This window comes from Physella acuta, unplaced genomic scaffold (assembly GCF_028476545.2).
Source record: "Physella acuta isolate Inbredline_101_S28 unplaced genomic scaffold, ASM2847654v3 ptg000166l, whole genome shotgun sequence".
Lineage (NCBI taxonomy): Eukaryota > Metazoa > Mollusca > Gastropoda > Physidae > Physella > Physella acuta.
The window spans coordinates 155635-173961 of NW_026731685.1; the positions used below are offsets into that span (position 1 = coordinate 155635).

Genomic DNA, 18327 nt, shown 5'->3' on the forward strand with positions numbered 1-18327 from the left:
ACATGAATCAAGAAATGCTTCAATATAACACAATGAATCAACAGGAATGTTTCACAATAATAGTCTGAATCAACTGACCCCTAACAGTCCTCACTAGGCTTCATATAACTGAATCCACATGTCTATTGTCCTTCTTAACACAATATAACCAACTTGATATGTCACACAGACTGACTGATCTAAAGCGAGCGATGAAGAGGGAAGAGAACGAGTTCAGCCGTCCCCTCCTATTTATCCCTTGTATCCGTACTCGTCTTTGTACTTGTATTCCTCCGTAATCGATACTTGTACTCGATGTCTCCGACCACTAGTTGCGCAGTTCTAACGTACAGTCCGTGAAATAACATCTGCATCCTATCAATCAAAGTTGACAGGCTGTCTGAATCCCCTCGTACCGTTTCCCAAAATAGCACGCGTTGGCTTTGAGATTGTTATCAGTCCGATCCAATAAGCCACCTGCTATGTTGCATCAGACTGTAATACTGCGTCTCGGCTTATCGTTCGTTATCAGATTTGTAACTAGTGGCTAGGCCTACCCTAGTCACATATATATATATATATATATATATATATATATATATATATATATATATATATATATATATATATATATATATATATATATATATATATTATATATATATATATATATATATATTATATATATATATATATATATATATATATATATATATATATATATATATATATATATATATATATATATATATATATATGAAAGTAAATATAGTATACTAGCATGCCCATCCCCGAGCGTTGCCGCGGTCACAGAAGAAAGTTTGACGTAATATTTTAAGACGGTTTCATCAATACGTTACCAATCCTATGGTCTTAGACGTGTGACCTTTTTTTCTAAAACTGAATTAATTAAGTGTTAACCATTCCTGCGCTACATTTCTTGGATCATATTTGTCGAGGCACGGGTTTACCTACACTATCGCCAATCACGCGGTGTATGAAAGCGTAGAGTTTACGTTAATCACTCTTCGTAATTATGAGGTAGGAAACACAAGAGCGCCGCGTACGACCCCTGGATCTGTTTGATCATTGAATGTCGTGTGTCGCCGTGTCAATTTTATAGGGTGTTCCTTAAAATTAACTCAGGCGCCATAGTGCACACATGATAACCCGGGGCGCCAAATTGCACCCAGCTGGAGCGCCGGAGGACGCGCCTGGTTAGAGAGCGACTATAATATTACATGTTATCTATATTCTATCCCACTCTTTAAAACGAACGTATGCGTTATAGCGCTCACGGGAACGCCCAGGGAGCAAAATAGCACCCTGCGGAACGCAGGAGGACGCGCCTGATTTGATTTAATTAGCGGCTATAGCATTTCATTGTATCGTTATCTTATCAGACTCTTAAAAAGGCGCCATAGTGTTTACGGGTGAGCCCTGGGCGCCAAATCACCTCTGTGGTTTCGGCGGACAAGTCTGATTCGATATAGTCAGAGGCATAGCGAGAAACACACCGGGAGACACCATTTGGGGGTGACACCACAAAGTGCCGCACCGGGAGCCTTTTAAAAAAACTAATGTAGACGACATAGTGCTCATTCAATGACGGGGCACGACGGCTGCGCCTGTTGCAGTTTTACCTCTGAATATAGTACACACACACCAAGTAGTTTCTCCACTGCATGCTTGATAGTATTGTTTTTTATCTTTTGCCTTTTCACAGATATTCCAACTTTTATAGCAAATTTTTTAAAGTAGTTGCAAACAGAAAAATGTTTTAATGAACGCGCAAAATCGGACAGAGATCAAGCAATAAATAAGCATTTATAGCTCCACACGGCATAAATAATTGAGCTAAACGCCAACACTAGACTCGCAAATGTAAAATAACATAATGTAAACTTTCATATCGTGTTGTCTCTTTTGAAAATCTTGCATTCATTCAGAAGCCGCCAGATGTCAATGTCTGTGTTTCTGTCTCAGTTCATCATAAAACTTGTTCATTGCTTGCATCAAAACTGTTGCGTGTACCAGAGGAGTAGCGAAGTGGGGGGGGGGGGGGGGGGGGGGGGGGGGGGGGGCGGGTGGGTACATATGTCCCCGGGCGCCGACCCAAGGGGCGACAAAATGGGTTGGAAAAAATATTAAAAGCTCATTTTAGCTGAAATTTTGAATTATAAACAAAAAATATATGGGGGGGGGGGCGCCAAATTGAAAGTTTGTCCCCGGGCGCCGGGAGGGGTCGATACCCCTCTGGCGTGTAACAACATAATAACAAACGTTAGCTTGCAATATCATATACCAACAAATTATTGTGCAACATCACATGGCTTTGTGTACAAGTAAATAATAGCCTACTACCAAACTGAGCATTGTATACCTACAAAGAATTTTTTATGCGCTTATTTTTTCCATTGCGTTTTTTTTTCGTTGCGCATCTTTCTCTTCACCATATAAATCTGTAGACTATATATATATATATATATATATATATATATATATATATATATATATATATATATATATATATATATATATATATATATATATATATCCATAGAGAGAGAGAAAGAGAGAGAGAGACTGAAGACTGATAGAGAAGCATGTGAAGTTGATGCCGTGTGGACATTTTTAAAAGATTTTAAAACCAATTGGCAGTTACACTAATAGAAAGACAAAATATTTTTAAAAGTGATTAAAAGTTTACTGTACACAGCAATATTGACAGGACAACCCATAAACTAATGTATATATCAAAATATTTTATTTAACAATTACAGTACATAAAAATCATGAATGAGTTGATATAAATAGGTGTAATACATATATATATATTTACATTTTACATATAACCATTTAAATAGCTGCTTTTAAAAGTGAAAAATATTATTTTAAAAGATGTATTTGTGTATAGATCTAGTAAAAGTCAAATTAAAATAAAATTGTATTTGCTGCTCTTGAACTATGGCTAAATACAGTTGCAACCTACGGGGTACATGACCACTAAGGAAATTTTCCTTTCCTGTTCAGTGCAGTACACATACAGGGACTTACTCTGGCAGTCGCCCATAAATAACACTACCTTCCTGTAGGAAGAAGTGTGTGTGTGTGTGGGGGAGGGACTTGTGTAACAGGTAGTGGGGGTTTCACGGTTGACAGAACGTATGACGTCAAATATGTTAATTTAAAATATTTTGAACTGAATTTCAACATTCAACAGTGTGTAAATTTTAAAAAAAATGCATTAAAAAATTAGCCAGCGTACCTAATTTTCGCTAAAGTTTCAACATTACTAAATTGATAAAACTTGTTTTACAATTTGACTGCAGATAATTAACTGTTTCTGAGCCTATAAATATATCGTTATTTATTTGTTACTCCCCTTTAGTAAATGGAAATAGCTCTGTTTTAGGAGTAGCAGCATGTATCAAAATTTAAAAGCTGCATAACAGTGGTTGGGCAACTGCAACTTGGGGGGGGGGGGGGGGGGTAACCCTAGACCCTACCCCACCTCCTCTACCTCTTAGAGAGTCCCAGCGCTTTTTAAAAATGTACAACATTAATTATACAAAATCAGAGGCTTAAATAATGGTTTGCACAGAATAGCGTCTATAATTAACTTAAGCTTATCAATGAGACAGATACATTTTTTTTTTTACTTTTTCAAAACTTCATTTTTACCAGTTATAAAGCCTTCACCATCAACCATCAAAAGAAACATTAAATATATTCTTGTTTTCATTACAGTAAGCCTATCCTTACTGGCATCTGATAACATTTTTTTCTGCTTTCATTCTTTCATTTACTTAGATTTTAAAAAACTTTTTTAGAAAAATCTCCCATTCAGGCCATATGAAATAAATGCTTTCTGCTTGTTAGTCCATTAAAGTTTTGAGATGATTTTAAAATAGAGAAGCTTATAAAACCACACGTGTTGTGATTTTTTAATTAGACATTACACATTTTGGTAATCTATCGTTTTGGGTACGTAAAATCGCCCGCGGCTATTAATGTACGAAAAAGTTACCTCATTGTCAAGGCTTTAGTAGAAGTATATTGTGATATATTTGTGTCAAATATTATAGATAAATGAATAATAAACCTAAATCAATGGCTAGATATATCAATATATGCCAGAAATTAACTTTAAACAGCAGTGTTTGCGAGCAAGATTTGCTATATAAACAGCAGCCATTTGTAAAATAGAGTGACTTCCGCCTGTCTCGCGCTATATCCGCTATAAAAAAAAACTTAAACAAGATGGCTGCTATAGTAAATGAGCATGGTTGCATCTGTTGGAAACATCGCTAGTCTTCATTTATTACTGAAAAGTTTTAATTCAATTGTTTAAAAACAGGTACATAAATGAAAGAAGGAAACATTTTTGTATTTTTCAAAACATAAATCCTCCTCAAAATGTGAAATAATTATTAAAATTTAAGGAGTCACCTGTTTTTCACATTACTAGTCGCGGGCGATTTTACGTACCCAAAACGATAGATTACCCACATTTTAGACAAGCATTGCATTCTTCACGACTTAAAAAAATGTTATATGATTTACTTAAAATATTTTTTTTTAATAAAATTCAGACCAATATTTAACCAAGAATATTTACCCATAAAGAATTGATTTGAATATATTTGTTGCACATTATGAGAATCACTGTTTTGTTATATCTAAACTGGTTTTCTTTGCTCGCCATGACATGAGTTCAACAATAAAATAACAAATGACAGATGTGCCTAGAACACCCAAACACACATACAGTTTTGTGTCTGTGCACAGATAATCATTGTAGGCGTATGTCACTGCAAAACCCAACGACTCCCACAAGCGGTAGTTAGCGAAACCTGCCTCAGCTTTGTCCGAAAATAAATGACCATAAAGTGCTGAAAAAAAATTAAATCATTTGTTGAGCCCTACTGTAATTAAATCACTATGTATAACATTTTTTTGATTTACATTCATGCACACATTTCAAATTCCTATTGATTTCAAAGAGTCAAGTAAACCTAATCCAGTTCTTAACACACAGAAAATTTCAAACTTTTAAATGTTAAATTAGCTTTTTCTTGAAAAATAAAACTTAAATTGTTAACTTTTTTTAATCATACATAATCTAACAACCAGACACCTTTATACATCATTTGTCAGATTATTTCCTGATATTTCCTGAAGTAAGAACTTACCATTGAGCTGTGTCTGTATCACAGCATCCCCCATACCCCACAATGCAGCACAAACATAAAAGATCACTTCTTGTCCTTCCTGGGGACTCCACAATAAAAACGCAATCTGCAAAGCTCCGTGATTTATGAAAGCTGGGGATGACAGAATATATTTGGTGGTTTATACTTTTTATATTTTGTTTTTAAATGCAAAACAAAGTGAAGATCTACACAGAGAAAAATTATTTTCTACACATTTAAATGTTACATTTAAACATTTTTGGAAAGAAAAAAGCTCACCGAAGATAAAAAATGGGATGTGACCAATATAAACAACCAGACGACCAAAGAGAATAGAGCAAAGGGCATCAGCAACACCGTAACATATCATAACGTAGCCAAGGTTCCAAATACCCAGGGTACAGCTGATATAGGCCTAAGGGACAGAATTACACATTAAAACAAGTGGTGGACAAATAATTAGCTATTGATAATAATTTCTTTTAACTAATCAAAAAATGTTTTTCTATTAAAAAAAAATAAAAACATACTTTAACCATAGGCATTTGTTATGTTAGCAACTACACATTTTAAGCTATTAACCATTAAAATTGTGTTACAAAATAAAACTGGTAAACTATAATAATTTAATATAATAATAATCAAAAAGAAGTTATTAATGTTCAATGAATGATTGTGTGAGTACCATATTAAAACCACTTCCTGTGAATGATTGTGTAAATACCTTTGTAAAATCCCCTGCTAAAAATGATTGTGTTAATGATTGTGTAAATACCTTTGTAAAATCCCCTCCCATGAATGCCTGCTCCACTCCACTGTAGATAGTGATGGGGATGAGCATGGCTTGCAAGGGTGAACTGAACAGATGGCGGAAGGTGGAGATCAAAAGTTTGGGGCTCAGTTTTCTGTCCTCTTCACTTGTCTCTTTATCCAGGACTATCCGGTCCAGAAAGATGGACACAATGATGACAGCAATGACAGCAGACGCCAGGTAAATTCCACAGACAGTGTACACCTGGAGATCAAGACACATTTCTTTAGCACTGTGTTTCAAATCTGGCATGTCTATTTACAGTTATCTGAACCTACCTATCTGATGTCTGAAAAGTTATCTGAACCTACCTATCTGATGTCTGAAAAGTTATCTGAACCTACCTATCTGATGTCTAAAAAGTTATCTAAACCTACCTTGTCTGTGAAAAGTTATCTGAACCTACCTTGTCTATTGTCTGTGAAAAGTTATCTGAACCTACCTTGTCTGTTGTCTGTGAAAAGTTATCTGAACCTACCTTGTCTGTTGTCTGTGAAAAGTTATCTGAACCTACCTTGTCTGATGTCTGTGAAAAGTTATCTGAACCTACCTTGTCTGATGTCTGTGAAAAGTTATCTAAACCTACCTTGTCTATTGTCTGTGAAAAGTTATCTGAACCTACCTTGTCTGATGTCTGTGAAAAGTTATCTGAACCTACCTTGTCTGATGTCTGTGAAAAGTTATCTCAACCTACCTTGTCTGTGAAAAGTTATCTGAACCTACCTTGTCTGTTGTCTGTGAAAAGTTATCTCAACCTACCTTGTCTGATGTCTGTGAAAAGTTATCTCAACCTACCTTGTCTGTGAAAAGTTATCTGAACCTACCTTGTCTGTTGTCTGTGAAAAGTTATCTCAACCTACCTTGTCTGATGTCTGTGAAAAGTTATCTCAACCTACCTTGTCTGATGTCTGTGAAAAGTTATCTGAACCTACCTTGTCTGATGTCTGTGAAAAGTTATCTGAACCTACCTTGTCTGTGAAAAGTTATCTGAACCTACCTTGTCTGATGTCTGTGAAAAGTTATCTGAACCTACCTTGTCTGTGAAAAGTTATCTGAACCTACCTTGTCTGTGAAAAGTTATCTGAACCTACCTTGTCTGTGAAAAGTTATCTGAACCTACCTTGTATGTGAAAAGTTATCTGAACCTACCTTGTCTGATGTCTGTGAAAAGTTATCTGAACCTACCTTGTCTGTTGTCTGTGAAAAGTTATCTGAACCTACCTTGTCTGATGTCTGTGAAAAGTTATCTGAACCTACCTTGTCTGATGTCTATGAAAAGTTATCTGAACCTACCTTGTCAGATGTCTGTGAAAAGTTATCTGAACCTACCTTGTCTGATGTCTGTGAAAAGTTATCTGAACCTACCTTGTCAGATGTCTGTGAAAATTTATCTGAACCTACCTTGTCTGATGTCTGTGAAAAGTTATCTGAACCTACCTTGTCTGATGCCTGTGAAAAGTTATCTGAACCTACCTTGTCAGATGTCTGTGAAAAGTTATCTGAACCTACCTTGTCTGATGTCTGTGAAAAGTTATCTGAACCTACCTTGTCTGTTGTCTGTGAAAAGTTATCTAAACCTACCTTGTCAGATGTCTGTGAAAAGTTATCTGAACCTACCTTGTCTGATGTCTGTGAAAAGTTATCTGAACCTACCTTGTCAGATGTCTATGAAAAGTTATCTGAACCTACCTTTGTCTGTTGTCTGTGAAAAGTTATCTCAACATACCTTGTCTGTGAAAAGTTATCTGAACCTACCTTGTCTGTGAAAAGTTATCTGAACCTACCTTGTCTGTTGTCTGTGAAAAGTTATCTGAACCTACCTTGTCTATTGTCTGTGAAAAGTTATCTGAACCTACCTTGTCTGTTGTCTGTGAAAATTTATCTGAACCTACCTTGTCTGTTGTCTGTGAAAAGTTATCTCAACCTACCTTGTCTGATGTCTGTGAAAAGTTATCTGAACCTACCTTGTCTGTTGTCTGTGAAAAGTTTTCTGAACCTACCTTGTCTGATGTCTGTAAAAAGTTATCTGAACCTACCTTGTCAGATGTCTGTGAAAAGTTATCTGAACCTACCTTGTCTGATGTCTGTGAAAAGTTATCTGAACCTACCTTGTCTGATGCCTGTGAAAAGTTATCTGAACCTACCTTGTCAGATGTCTGTGAAAAGTTATCTGAACCTACCTTGTCTGATGTCTGTGAAAAGTTATCTGAACCTACCTTGTCTGATGCCTGTGAAAAGTTATCTGAACCTACCTTGTCAGATGTCTGTGAAAAGTTATCTGAACCTACCTTGTCTGATGTCTGTGAAAAGCTATCTGAACCTACCTTGTCTGATGTCTGTGAAAAGCTATCTGAACCTACCTTGTCTGATGTCTGTGAAAAGTTATCTGAACCTACCTTGTCTGATGTCTGTGAAAAGTTATCTGAACCTACCTTGTCTGATGTCTGTGAAAAGTTATCTGAACCTACCATGTCTGATGTCTGAAAAGTTATCTGAACCTACCTTGTCTGATGTCTGTGAAAAGTTATCTGAACCTACCATGTCTGATGTCTGAAAAGTTATCTGAACCTACCTTGTCTGATGTCTGTGAAAAGTTATCTGAACCTACCTTGTCTGATGTCTGTGAAAAGTTATCTGAACCTACCTTGTCAGATGTCTGTGAAAAGTTATCTGATCCTACCTTGTCTGATGTCTGTGAAAAGTTATCTGAACCTACCTTGTCTGATGTCTGTGAAAAGTTATCTGAACCTACCTTGTCTATGAAAAGCTATCTGAACCTACCTTGTCTGATGTCTGTGAAAAGCTATCTGAACCTACCTTGTCAGATGTCTGTGAAAAGTTATCTGAACCTACCTTGTCTGATGTCTGTGAAAAGTTATCTGAACCTACCTTGTCTGTGAAAAGTTATCTGAACCTACCTTGTCTGTTGTCTGTGAAAAGTTATCTGAACCTACCTTGTCTGATGTCTGTGAAAAGTTATCTGAACCTACCTTGTCTGATGTCTGTGAAAAGTTATCTGAACCTACCTTGTCTATGAAAAGCTATCTGAACCTACCTTGTCTGATGTCTGTGAAAAGCTATCTGAACCTACCTTGTCTGATGTCTGTGAAAAGTTATCTGAACCTACCTTGTCTGATGTCTGTGAAAAGTTATCTGAACCTACCTTGTCTGATGTCTGTGAAAAGTTATCTGAACCTACCTTGTCTATGAAAAGCTATCTGAACCTACCTTGTCTGATGTCTGTGAAAAGCTATCTGAACCTACCTTGTCTGATGTCTGTGAAAAGTTATCTGAACCTACCTTGTCTGATGTCTGTGAAAAGTTATCTGAACCTACCTTGTCTGATGTCTGTGAAAAGTTATCTGAACCTACCTTGTCTGATGTCTGTGAAAAGTTATCTGAACCTACCTTGTCTGATAAATGTGAAAAGTTATCTGAACCTACCTTGTCTGTTGTCTGTGAAAAGTTATCTGAACCTACCTTGTCTATTGTCTGTGAAAAGTTATCTGAACCTACTTTGTCTGTGAAAAGTTATCTGAACCTACCTTGTCTGATGTATGTGAAAAGTTATCTGAACCTACCTTGTCTGATGTCTGTGAAAAGTTATCTGAACCTACCTTGTCTGATGTCTGTGAAAAGTTATCTGAACCTACCTTGTCTGATGTCTGTGAAAAGTTATCTGAACCTACCTTGTCTGATGTCTGTGAAAAGTTATCTGAACCTACCTTGTCTGATGTATGTGAAAAGTTATCTGAACCTACCTTGTCTGATGTCTGTGAAAAGTTATCTGAACCTACCTTGTCTGATGTCTGTGAAAAGTTATCTGAACCTACCTTGTCTGATGTCTGTGAAAAGTTATCCGATCCGTTAGTTGTGGCAACCTCAGGACAGAAACTGGCCCCACATTGTTTGGTTTCTGTCCCATTACTTTTATCTGGCGTGAACACCAGGGAGGAGATGAGGTTACCCCAAATCTGGGCTGGAGTAGACAAAATTAATTACTAATTAATTAGGCCTACTAAGTGCATGAATTATTTTTTTAATAACAGTTACTGTTCTCATGTAAATTGCAAGTATTAAAAATCTATTTTTTTAAACCCACTTGAACGCCCTTCCCTTCTTCCACCTGACATAATTTTTCCGAGGTTAAAAAATATAATAATTGTAACATAGTTTGATAGTTTCCCTGTTTCCTATAACAAACAAAGCTCTATTCACATTTTTTTCTAGTATATTTTAGTTAAAAAAGTCAGTGTTCTAGCTCTAGATTTTAGTATTGGTGGGGTTATCCATACTTTTATGGTGTATGTAGCTTGTTCTACACACGTTACTCTAGTCGATCTAGACCTAGATCTATATCAAAAACTAAATTTTGTTTTTAAAGTTTGCTCACAAGTCTGAAAAAAGAGAAAAAAGAAGCCAAAAAACGTGTTGATGATTCCATCTTGGTCTTGTTTTGTCAATTTGGCATACCAGACACCCAGCTGTGTCAGATACGTGCACTTGGCAGACCAAAGTGGAGCCGCTCCAAGGCCGAGGATAATGGAGGCTGGGATCATAGTTCCTGCACACAACAAAACCAACATTTGACAACTATTTTAATTTCATTTTTATAAAAATAAACTCAATTATGTACTTGAAGATAATTTTTCCCTTTGAAATATTTTAGTAGGACTAAATGTTTTATGTTGATCTGTCGTTACAATTTCATTTATCTTAATCTTATAATTTAAACAAATTCAAATTGATTTTTTTTGGAGAAAAAATACGTTACCTTTGACAGCATAAAAATTAGCACACATGTATAGAATATATCCAACCATTGAGATCGGTATCGTCCACTTGCAGCCCAATCTAGAAATGATAAAATTGGGCAGGAACATGCAGGAAACAATTAAACTGACATAAATCGTGGACAAGCTCCAAGCTCCAACACCTGAAAAGAAGTAACAGTACACAAAATGCGGTGAAACTTTGGAAAAGTCAAATTACATTCAGAACTAGACCTATATATTGTAACAAATACAACATTGTACTTACATATATATATATATATATATATATATATATATATATATATATATATATATATATATAATGATAGCGCATTCAAACGAAACGTTTTAAAAATTATTTAAGATCAAATATTCTTTTATATAAATAGGTTTATACAAATATATTAGATTAAAACGAAACTATTTATTTATTACTAGCGTACCTGATCCGCGGGCTAACGCAATATTGTATGAAGATGTCATTAATGCGTTAACGCATTTAGACGCGTCAACTTGTTTTCATTAAATGTAAACAATGACGTTCCCGCTACCGCCAGACGCCCCAGGGGGTGCTGTATAAAAGCCTTGACTGTAAGTTAATCACCCTCGTTTATATAGAGAGTTAGAACACTTATGCTCTCGGAAGCCACTAACGCAGGAGCACCAATACGGCCCCTAGTTTGGTTTGATTAAACGGATGTAGGCATGTGCCACAGGGGGGACTCGGGTTGTTGCTGGTCACCCGACCCCCAGCTGACGCACTAGATTCGATTTTTTAAACGTATCCTTAATGTATCGTACTCTTTAAAACAAGCGTAAGTGCTCACGAGGGAGCCCGGGGCGATTTAGTGAAAACGCCGCCCCTTTGTAAACATTTTTTTAAGAAACCTCCCAATAAGTATTCTCAACAACTTCCCAAAGACTGAGTAATAAATAAAAAACACACACAGTGAAACAAACATTATTAAATTATTTTTTAGAACTATAGGCTTATCGCAGTTTTCGACAGAATTTTTTTTATGGACAAAGGGAAACAACCAAGTTAATATTTTTGCAAAATAATCTAAGCATGGTTAATTCCTCTGATTATTCAAAATTCAATTCAGGGGGATCGAAATTGAATTTTTTTTTCCCCGCAGAAACTTACCTTGCTAGGAGTATTCTAATCTTGTTTATTGGAAATTGGAACAAAGATGTAGTAATACAAACACATACACACACTCACACACTTTCGTATATATAGGGCCTATATATAAAAGTACATATATATATTCGTGGAATTTTTCTTTTTTTAAATCTAATTTCCAAAACCTGTTGACGTAGCACCATCGTTACGCTTTTTCTTCAATTAAAATTTAACACCAGCGAGTTGTATTTTTCTCCTGATAAAATCTGTTCAAAGAGCTACAGAAAATATTGGAGCCTTACCGTCCTCTTTGTTCAAACTGGTCTGCAGGTTCGCCATAGAGTTGAAGGCCGTAAAGAGGAAGGTGAAGGCCAGACTAACAACAAAAACGTTCTTTAGGATCTGCTTCATGCCCATAAATGGCTTGTAATCTAAAATAACAATAAATATTATTTCTGTTAATTTTCAACAAAAAAGTAACAATAATTAAACTATATAATTTACAGAAAGAGGGGGAGATAATGTCTTCAAGTTTACACCGCGAACTGCTAGGATCCATTATGTTTTCCCATCATTTATTCTAGCGCTTATAACTTTCATGAATTGTAAAGATTGATGGAAACAACAGCCTACACTGGTGAACTTTCAGATGCTGCTGGTCCTTTCTTTGTGCCACAAGTTTACACAATGTTATATTTAGTTGTACACAATTTTAGAGTCAACTCATCCAAATGTTACATTAAGGCTACACAATCTTTAAGTCAATGTATCCAAATGTTACATTAAGTGTACACATTTTTTAGAGTGAATTCACCCAAATGTTACTTCAAGTCTACGCAATTGTTCGAGTCAGTACATCCAAGTGTAACACTTCTAATACAATGCTGTACCTTGCGCTTCTGGGGAAACTTTTTTGCTTGTGACCTCATCATCCTTGACCTTGCCATTGCTGTGTCCATCTTTGGATGAGTTGTGAAGGTTGACGTCCACCATCTCAAGTGGGGAGGGTTTGTCCGTGTGGGTCGGGGAGGGCTTGTCCGTGTGGGTCGGGGAGTCTTCGTCCATCTCTGGGCTCTGAAATTTTTAGACTAATTAATTAGAAACTAGGTTAATTAGATTTTAAAACCTTTTATAGTTTGCTGACTGCGATTATACAAAATATCTTCAACCCACTATCACTTCAGACAAACCCTAAGTGCGGTCAACTTATAGATTTAAACAAAATCATTTATTTTCTACTTTTTTTAGTGCATTATTACATAAAAGCTTGTTATTAAAACGTTTTTTATATTTAAAAAATTAATTCTACTCCCACTGTAAATTTGCGCTAATCGTTTCCCTTTTAAAGTTTTATTTCCTGAAGACTAACAAAAATTGTGTGCATGATTATTAAAAAATATTTCAGGAGCAGTGAACTATCCCAACAGGTGTTACTACGATATTGATGCTATGCTAAAGAAAAAAGAAAGACAACCCAATAAATGAATACTGTTATAACTAAAAAGAGTTACCTCTTTTTGTTAAAATAATTAACAAATACTGATCAAATACTGACTGTACTCGACAGGAGATGTTTTTAAAAATGTATTTATCAAATGGTCGGCAGTTTTTTAAAGCACACAAACTGCATTTTGTGATCAGGTAATTGAGAAAATTCATCACAAAGTACAATTTCAGTTGATTTCAAAAAAGCGTCTTGTTTGATATTAAACTTTAATCGTTGTAAAAGGTGCGATATTGGCAGCATATATTATGTTAATTTTGAGAGGACAACTCAGCTAATATTGTAACAAGTGTCGGATTACAGAACGTAAATAGACATTTCTGACAAGAAGATATGTCTAAGTAGGTCAACTCTCGCGTTTGTTTGTATTATTGCTCTACAAATAGAGAGAAATATTCACGTGAATTTTGTCAATCTCAAAACTAAACTTTTACATAGGGCCTATTGAGAAAATCATTATTTTTAGTTACATATATTGAGACGATCATGATTCTAAGTTACAACGTGAGTTGGGTACCCCCAAGAGCTAGGTGGACTCAGTGACATCCTACTGACCTAAACACGGTACTCTAGACTTTCGAGTTCAATAACTTGATTGTTTCGAGTAGTTAATTTTTTTTACTGTCATTAAAGATTCTAAAATAGAGTTTTTCTTATGTGACACATATCTCATCATCGACAATGCATTAAACACACCCCATGCTGTTTACATTCATGGTGTTTACATTCATTGTGTTTACATTCATGGTGTGTACATTCATGGTGTGTACATTCATGATGTTTACATTCATGCTGTTTACATTCATGGTGTGTAAAAGCTATTGTAAAGGCTGTAAACAACAGGTAAATTTTTTAACGTGTACAGTGTAATAATCTTGACGTCACGGCCTTCACCTTTAACCCCCCCCCCCCCCCATCCCCACCAACCCCACAGTCGCTTTACTTCAAAACAGGGTGTAGGCTGATATATGGTCAGGTTACCTGTAGATCTTTGGGTTGGTTTTCTAGATCCGTTTCTTCTAATCACAGGTAACCGCTTGGATAAGCTAAATATAGATCTAACGACCACGTGACCGACGCGGAAGACCAGATAAGGTTTGAGTGTCCATAGATTCAACCAATCGAATGATAACAGACGTCAGCGGGCGTGGGTTCGAATACTGGCTCCACGCTTTCTTTTGCTACTTCCAGACGTGGAACCGCAATCGTCTGCTTTACGTCAGTCAATTTTGGTGGATTAAGTAACGCAAAGCCTGTGGTCAGTAGAGGGACAAATGTCACATTTGGTGGATTAGGTAACCAAAGCCTGTGGTCAGTAGAGGGACAAATGTCACATTTGGTGGATTAGGTAACGCAAAGCCTGTGGTCAGTAGAGGACCAAATGTCACATTTGGTGGATTAGGTAACGCAAAGCCTGTGGTCAGTAGAGGGACAAATGTCACATTTGATGGATTAGGTAACGCAAAGCCTGTGGTCAGTATAGGGACATATGTCACATTTGGTGGATTAGGTAACCTAAGCCTTTGTCAGTAGAGGGACAAATGTCACATTTGGTGGATTAGGTAACGTAAAGCCTGTGGTCAGTAGAGGGACAAATGTCACATTTGGTGGATTAGGTAACGCAAAGCCTGTGGTCAGTAGAGGGACAAATGTCACATTTGGTGGATTAGGTAACCAAATCCTGTGGTCAGTAGAGGGACAAATGTCACATTTGGTGGATTAGGTAACCAAAGCCTGTGGTCAGTAGAGGGACAAATGTCACATTTGGTGGATTAGGTAACCAAATCCTGTGGTCAGTAGAGGGACAAATGTCACATTTGGTGGATTAGGTAACCAAATCCTGTGGTCAGTAGAGGGACAAATGTCACAAAGGGTTGTGACAGTATTTCCCAACCCCATCCAGTCACCCCTTACATAAAGATCCTCTGTGCGGTCAAGAACTAAAGATCCTCTGTGCGGTCAAGAACTAAAGATCCTCTGTGCGGTCAAGAACTAAAGATCCTCTGTGCGGTCAAGAACTAAAGATCCTCTGTGCGGTCAAGAACTAAAGATCCTCTGTGCGGTCAAGAATTAACGATCCTCTGTGCGGTCAAGAACTAAAGATCCTCTGTGCGGTCAAGAATTAACGATCATCTGTGCGGTCAAGAAGGACTAAGTCTATGCTCCATAAAATACAATAGAAAGAATCAGGTTGATACTGAGAGTGGGTAGGACATTCTAGCCCTATATGAGTCAAGTTTCACTATGTGTGACAACTTCCACTATATGAGACAAGTTTCAAATTCTTCCATCACCTGCCTAATGTGAACGAATCATCACTGCTTGAGGTTATTTAAATCAACTTTGTTTTAGCCAATCCATTATTTACTTCTAATTTACTGCGAACATTTTCTTGTTGAACATCAAATTTGGACATTTCTCAAGTGAACATATAGCTGGAACACGACTGACACTTAGTTTAGCCGCTAAGCCTAAACGTAACCCGGTCAAAAACCGTGTGAATGTGATAATGGTATTGTCTGGTGAATTAACCTTTGACCCGTGAAGTGTTAGCTTGTTGGCACAAGTCATGATTTGGTGAACCTAATTCATTGTTTGCAGAGGCGCTTCTGGGAATGTGGTATTTAGCTGTTGATGCCCCTCAATGGGCCGACTTTTTAAAATTAAATTTAATGCGATTGTCAGTTATAATTTAGATAATGATTTGCTAGTCTTCTACTTTTTAAGCCTCTTGGGCTTGGCTGGGGCTTTGTGTTCTGCTTTCCTCAATTGCCCATATTGTATTTTTTTGACCATATTGTATGTTGACCATATTGTATGTTGACCATATTGTATGTTTTTGACCATATTGTATGTTGACCGTATTGTATATTGACTATTTTGTATGTTGACCGTATTGTATGTTGATTAGGCGATGACGACAGTTGAGCTCTCATTTGAGCTGTATCTGTATCTGTAGCTAGTTTCTTGGCCCAGGTGGATTGCTCCCACTTCTTTGTTATCTCTTCTTTCTCCCAGGCTTTCTTAACTGTTCCTGACCTAGCAGAGGGTCCAATGTTAATTGTAAACTGTGTAAGATGGAGTGCTTTAAAATTTAAATCTTTGCGACCCACACCTGAGCAAGGTCCATCTACAAGTGCTAGGTTTGGTCAACGACATCAACAATGGCAAGCAGTTTGCTTATTTCATCTCCACACGACCAGTCTCAACAAATCTATGGCGAGGCTGAATGTAGGACGTGTTCACATTTAGACCTGGTGCGACTCTAATTTGACATGACAATGGCTGGATCGATGATTGGAAAACATAAATAATTTGCCATCTGTTGTTGCTGTACTTTGGTGTGCTGCTGCCTCAGTGGGTGTGTTGTTTTAAAATATGCAAGGTCAGAGTTCAAGTGGTCCATGCACCATGGGGAGGGGATATGGAGGGTAGAGCACTGGACTGATGTAGGACTCACTGGACCGATACAATTTCTGTGAGATAACCAGACAATACAACTCCTCTCTAACATAACCAGACAATACCTCCCAACATAACCAGAAATTACCCCCCCCCCCCCTCCAACATAACCAGACCCCCCCAGACCCCCCCCCCCCAGAACACCCCCCCCCCCCCTCTAACAAAACCACACTTCTCTTATCTCTACCGTGTACCACGAAGACCAGCCTACTCCAGCAGCTGTGGACGATTGTCTTGTTGTTGCTCCAGCTCTGTTATCTTGTTGTTGAAGACTCTTTGATCTAACCAGCTGCTCCAGCTCTTATCTAATTCACAGCTCTCATTACAAGATCTCTGACTATTTAATTAGGTCTTTTTTTTACATGAGCGAGTGATCAATGTCATGACAAGTCTTAGATGACTGATGTCATGACATGTTTTAAGTGTCTGATGTCATGACATGTTTTAGGTGTCTGATTAATGTCACGACATGTTTTAGATGACTGATGTCACGACCTGTATTTGATGAATGTAATTAACATTTGCCTTTGGTGACGTGTAATTAGTCCCTCGTGTGCACACACCGTGTAATTGCTTGACGGTGCTCAAAGTTCAATGCTCACTGTTAGTAGTGTTAGTTGACCTAAGATTGGTGGTGGGGGGGGGGGGGGTCTATTTCACGACAGTTAGTGTTAGTTGACCTAATATTGAGGGGGGGGGGGAGTCTATTTCACGACAGTTGGTGGAGGGCCTTCATCTCACAAGCTAATGCAGTTGACGGTAGAATAAAACTAAGAAACTAATTAAATGTGCAACAAGTAAAAAACGAAACATGACACGATAAATTAGAGTTAATTAATAGCCAGCATTGTCTCCCTTTCCCGTCATGTATTATAAAAGGATTGTCTAAACACCGAAACAATGCGGTCATGTTTAGTCTAAATTGTAACTAAACAAAAAGATGTCTTAAATGGAAGTCTTCTGTTCATCTTACTGGACTGATAAATTTTACATGTGTTGGTTATACAAAATATGTGTTTGTTTAATGTGTTTTATGAATAATGTTGCAAATTAAGTTTTTAACATAAGTAAAAAGGCACAAACAATGGTTTTTAAATCAATTTAAAAAGTGAATATTTAGAAAATTATTCCAAAACAATTTTTCTTCTTACCGTGTCGTGGTCTCCCGCAGTTTGAATAAAATATCACAGACAAACACACTGTACCAACTAATGCGCTCGTCAGGCCTGCTGTCGGGCTATGCGGGCCCACAGGTAAATAAAGGAGTAGGTATGATGTACGCTAGATTTTAAACTGCTGGCGGAGTGTTGACGGAACTGGACAAACTTTGGAAACTCGCGAGATAATTCGTGGAAGATCGGCCTTGGCACGTCTTAAAAACACCTCAAGTGACGGATAAGGGGATCGAAGAGGATGGTCAGGACACGGGGGGTGGGGGGGGGGGGGGGGAGGGTAAGGGAGTTCCAACATTAAAA

At 37.2% G+C, this 18327-nt stretch overlaps 1 protein-coding gene across 1 annotated transcript; it reads right to left on the bottom strand.

Moving 5' to 3' along the window:
• Nucleotides 1-4494: 4494 nt before the first annotated feature.
• On the bottom strand, nt 4495-18225 carry LOC131936041 (protein unc-93 homolog A). The gene is made up of 10 exons (XM_059292867.1): nt 18004-18225; nt 12777-12960; nt 12189-12317; nt 10760-10921; nt 10379-10549; nt 9819-9964; nt 5950-6189; nt 5454-5589; nt 5175-5306; nt 4495-4874 (listed from the first exon to the last, which is right to left on the bottom strand). The coding sequence occupies exons 2-10, from the start codon at nt 12949-12951 to the stop codon at nt 4645-4647; spliced, it is 1521 nt and encodes a 506-aa protein (XP_059148850.1). The 5' UTR covers nt 12952-12960; nt 18004-18225; the 3' UTR covers nt 4495-4644.
• Nucleotides 18226-18327: the final 102 nt, after the last annotated feature.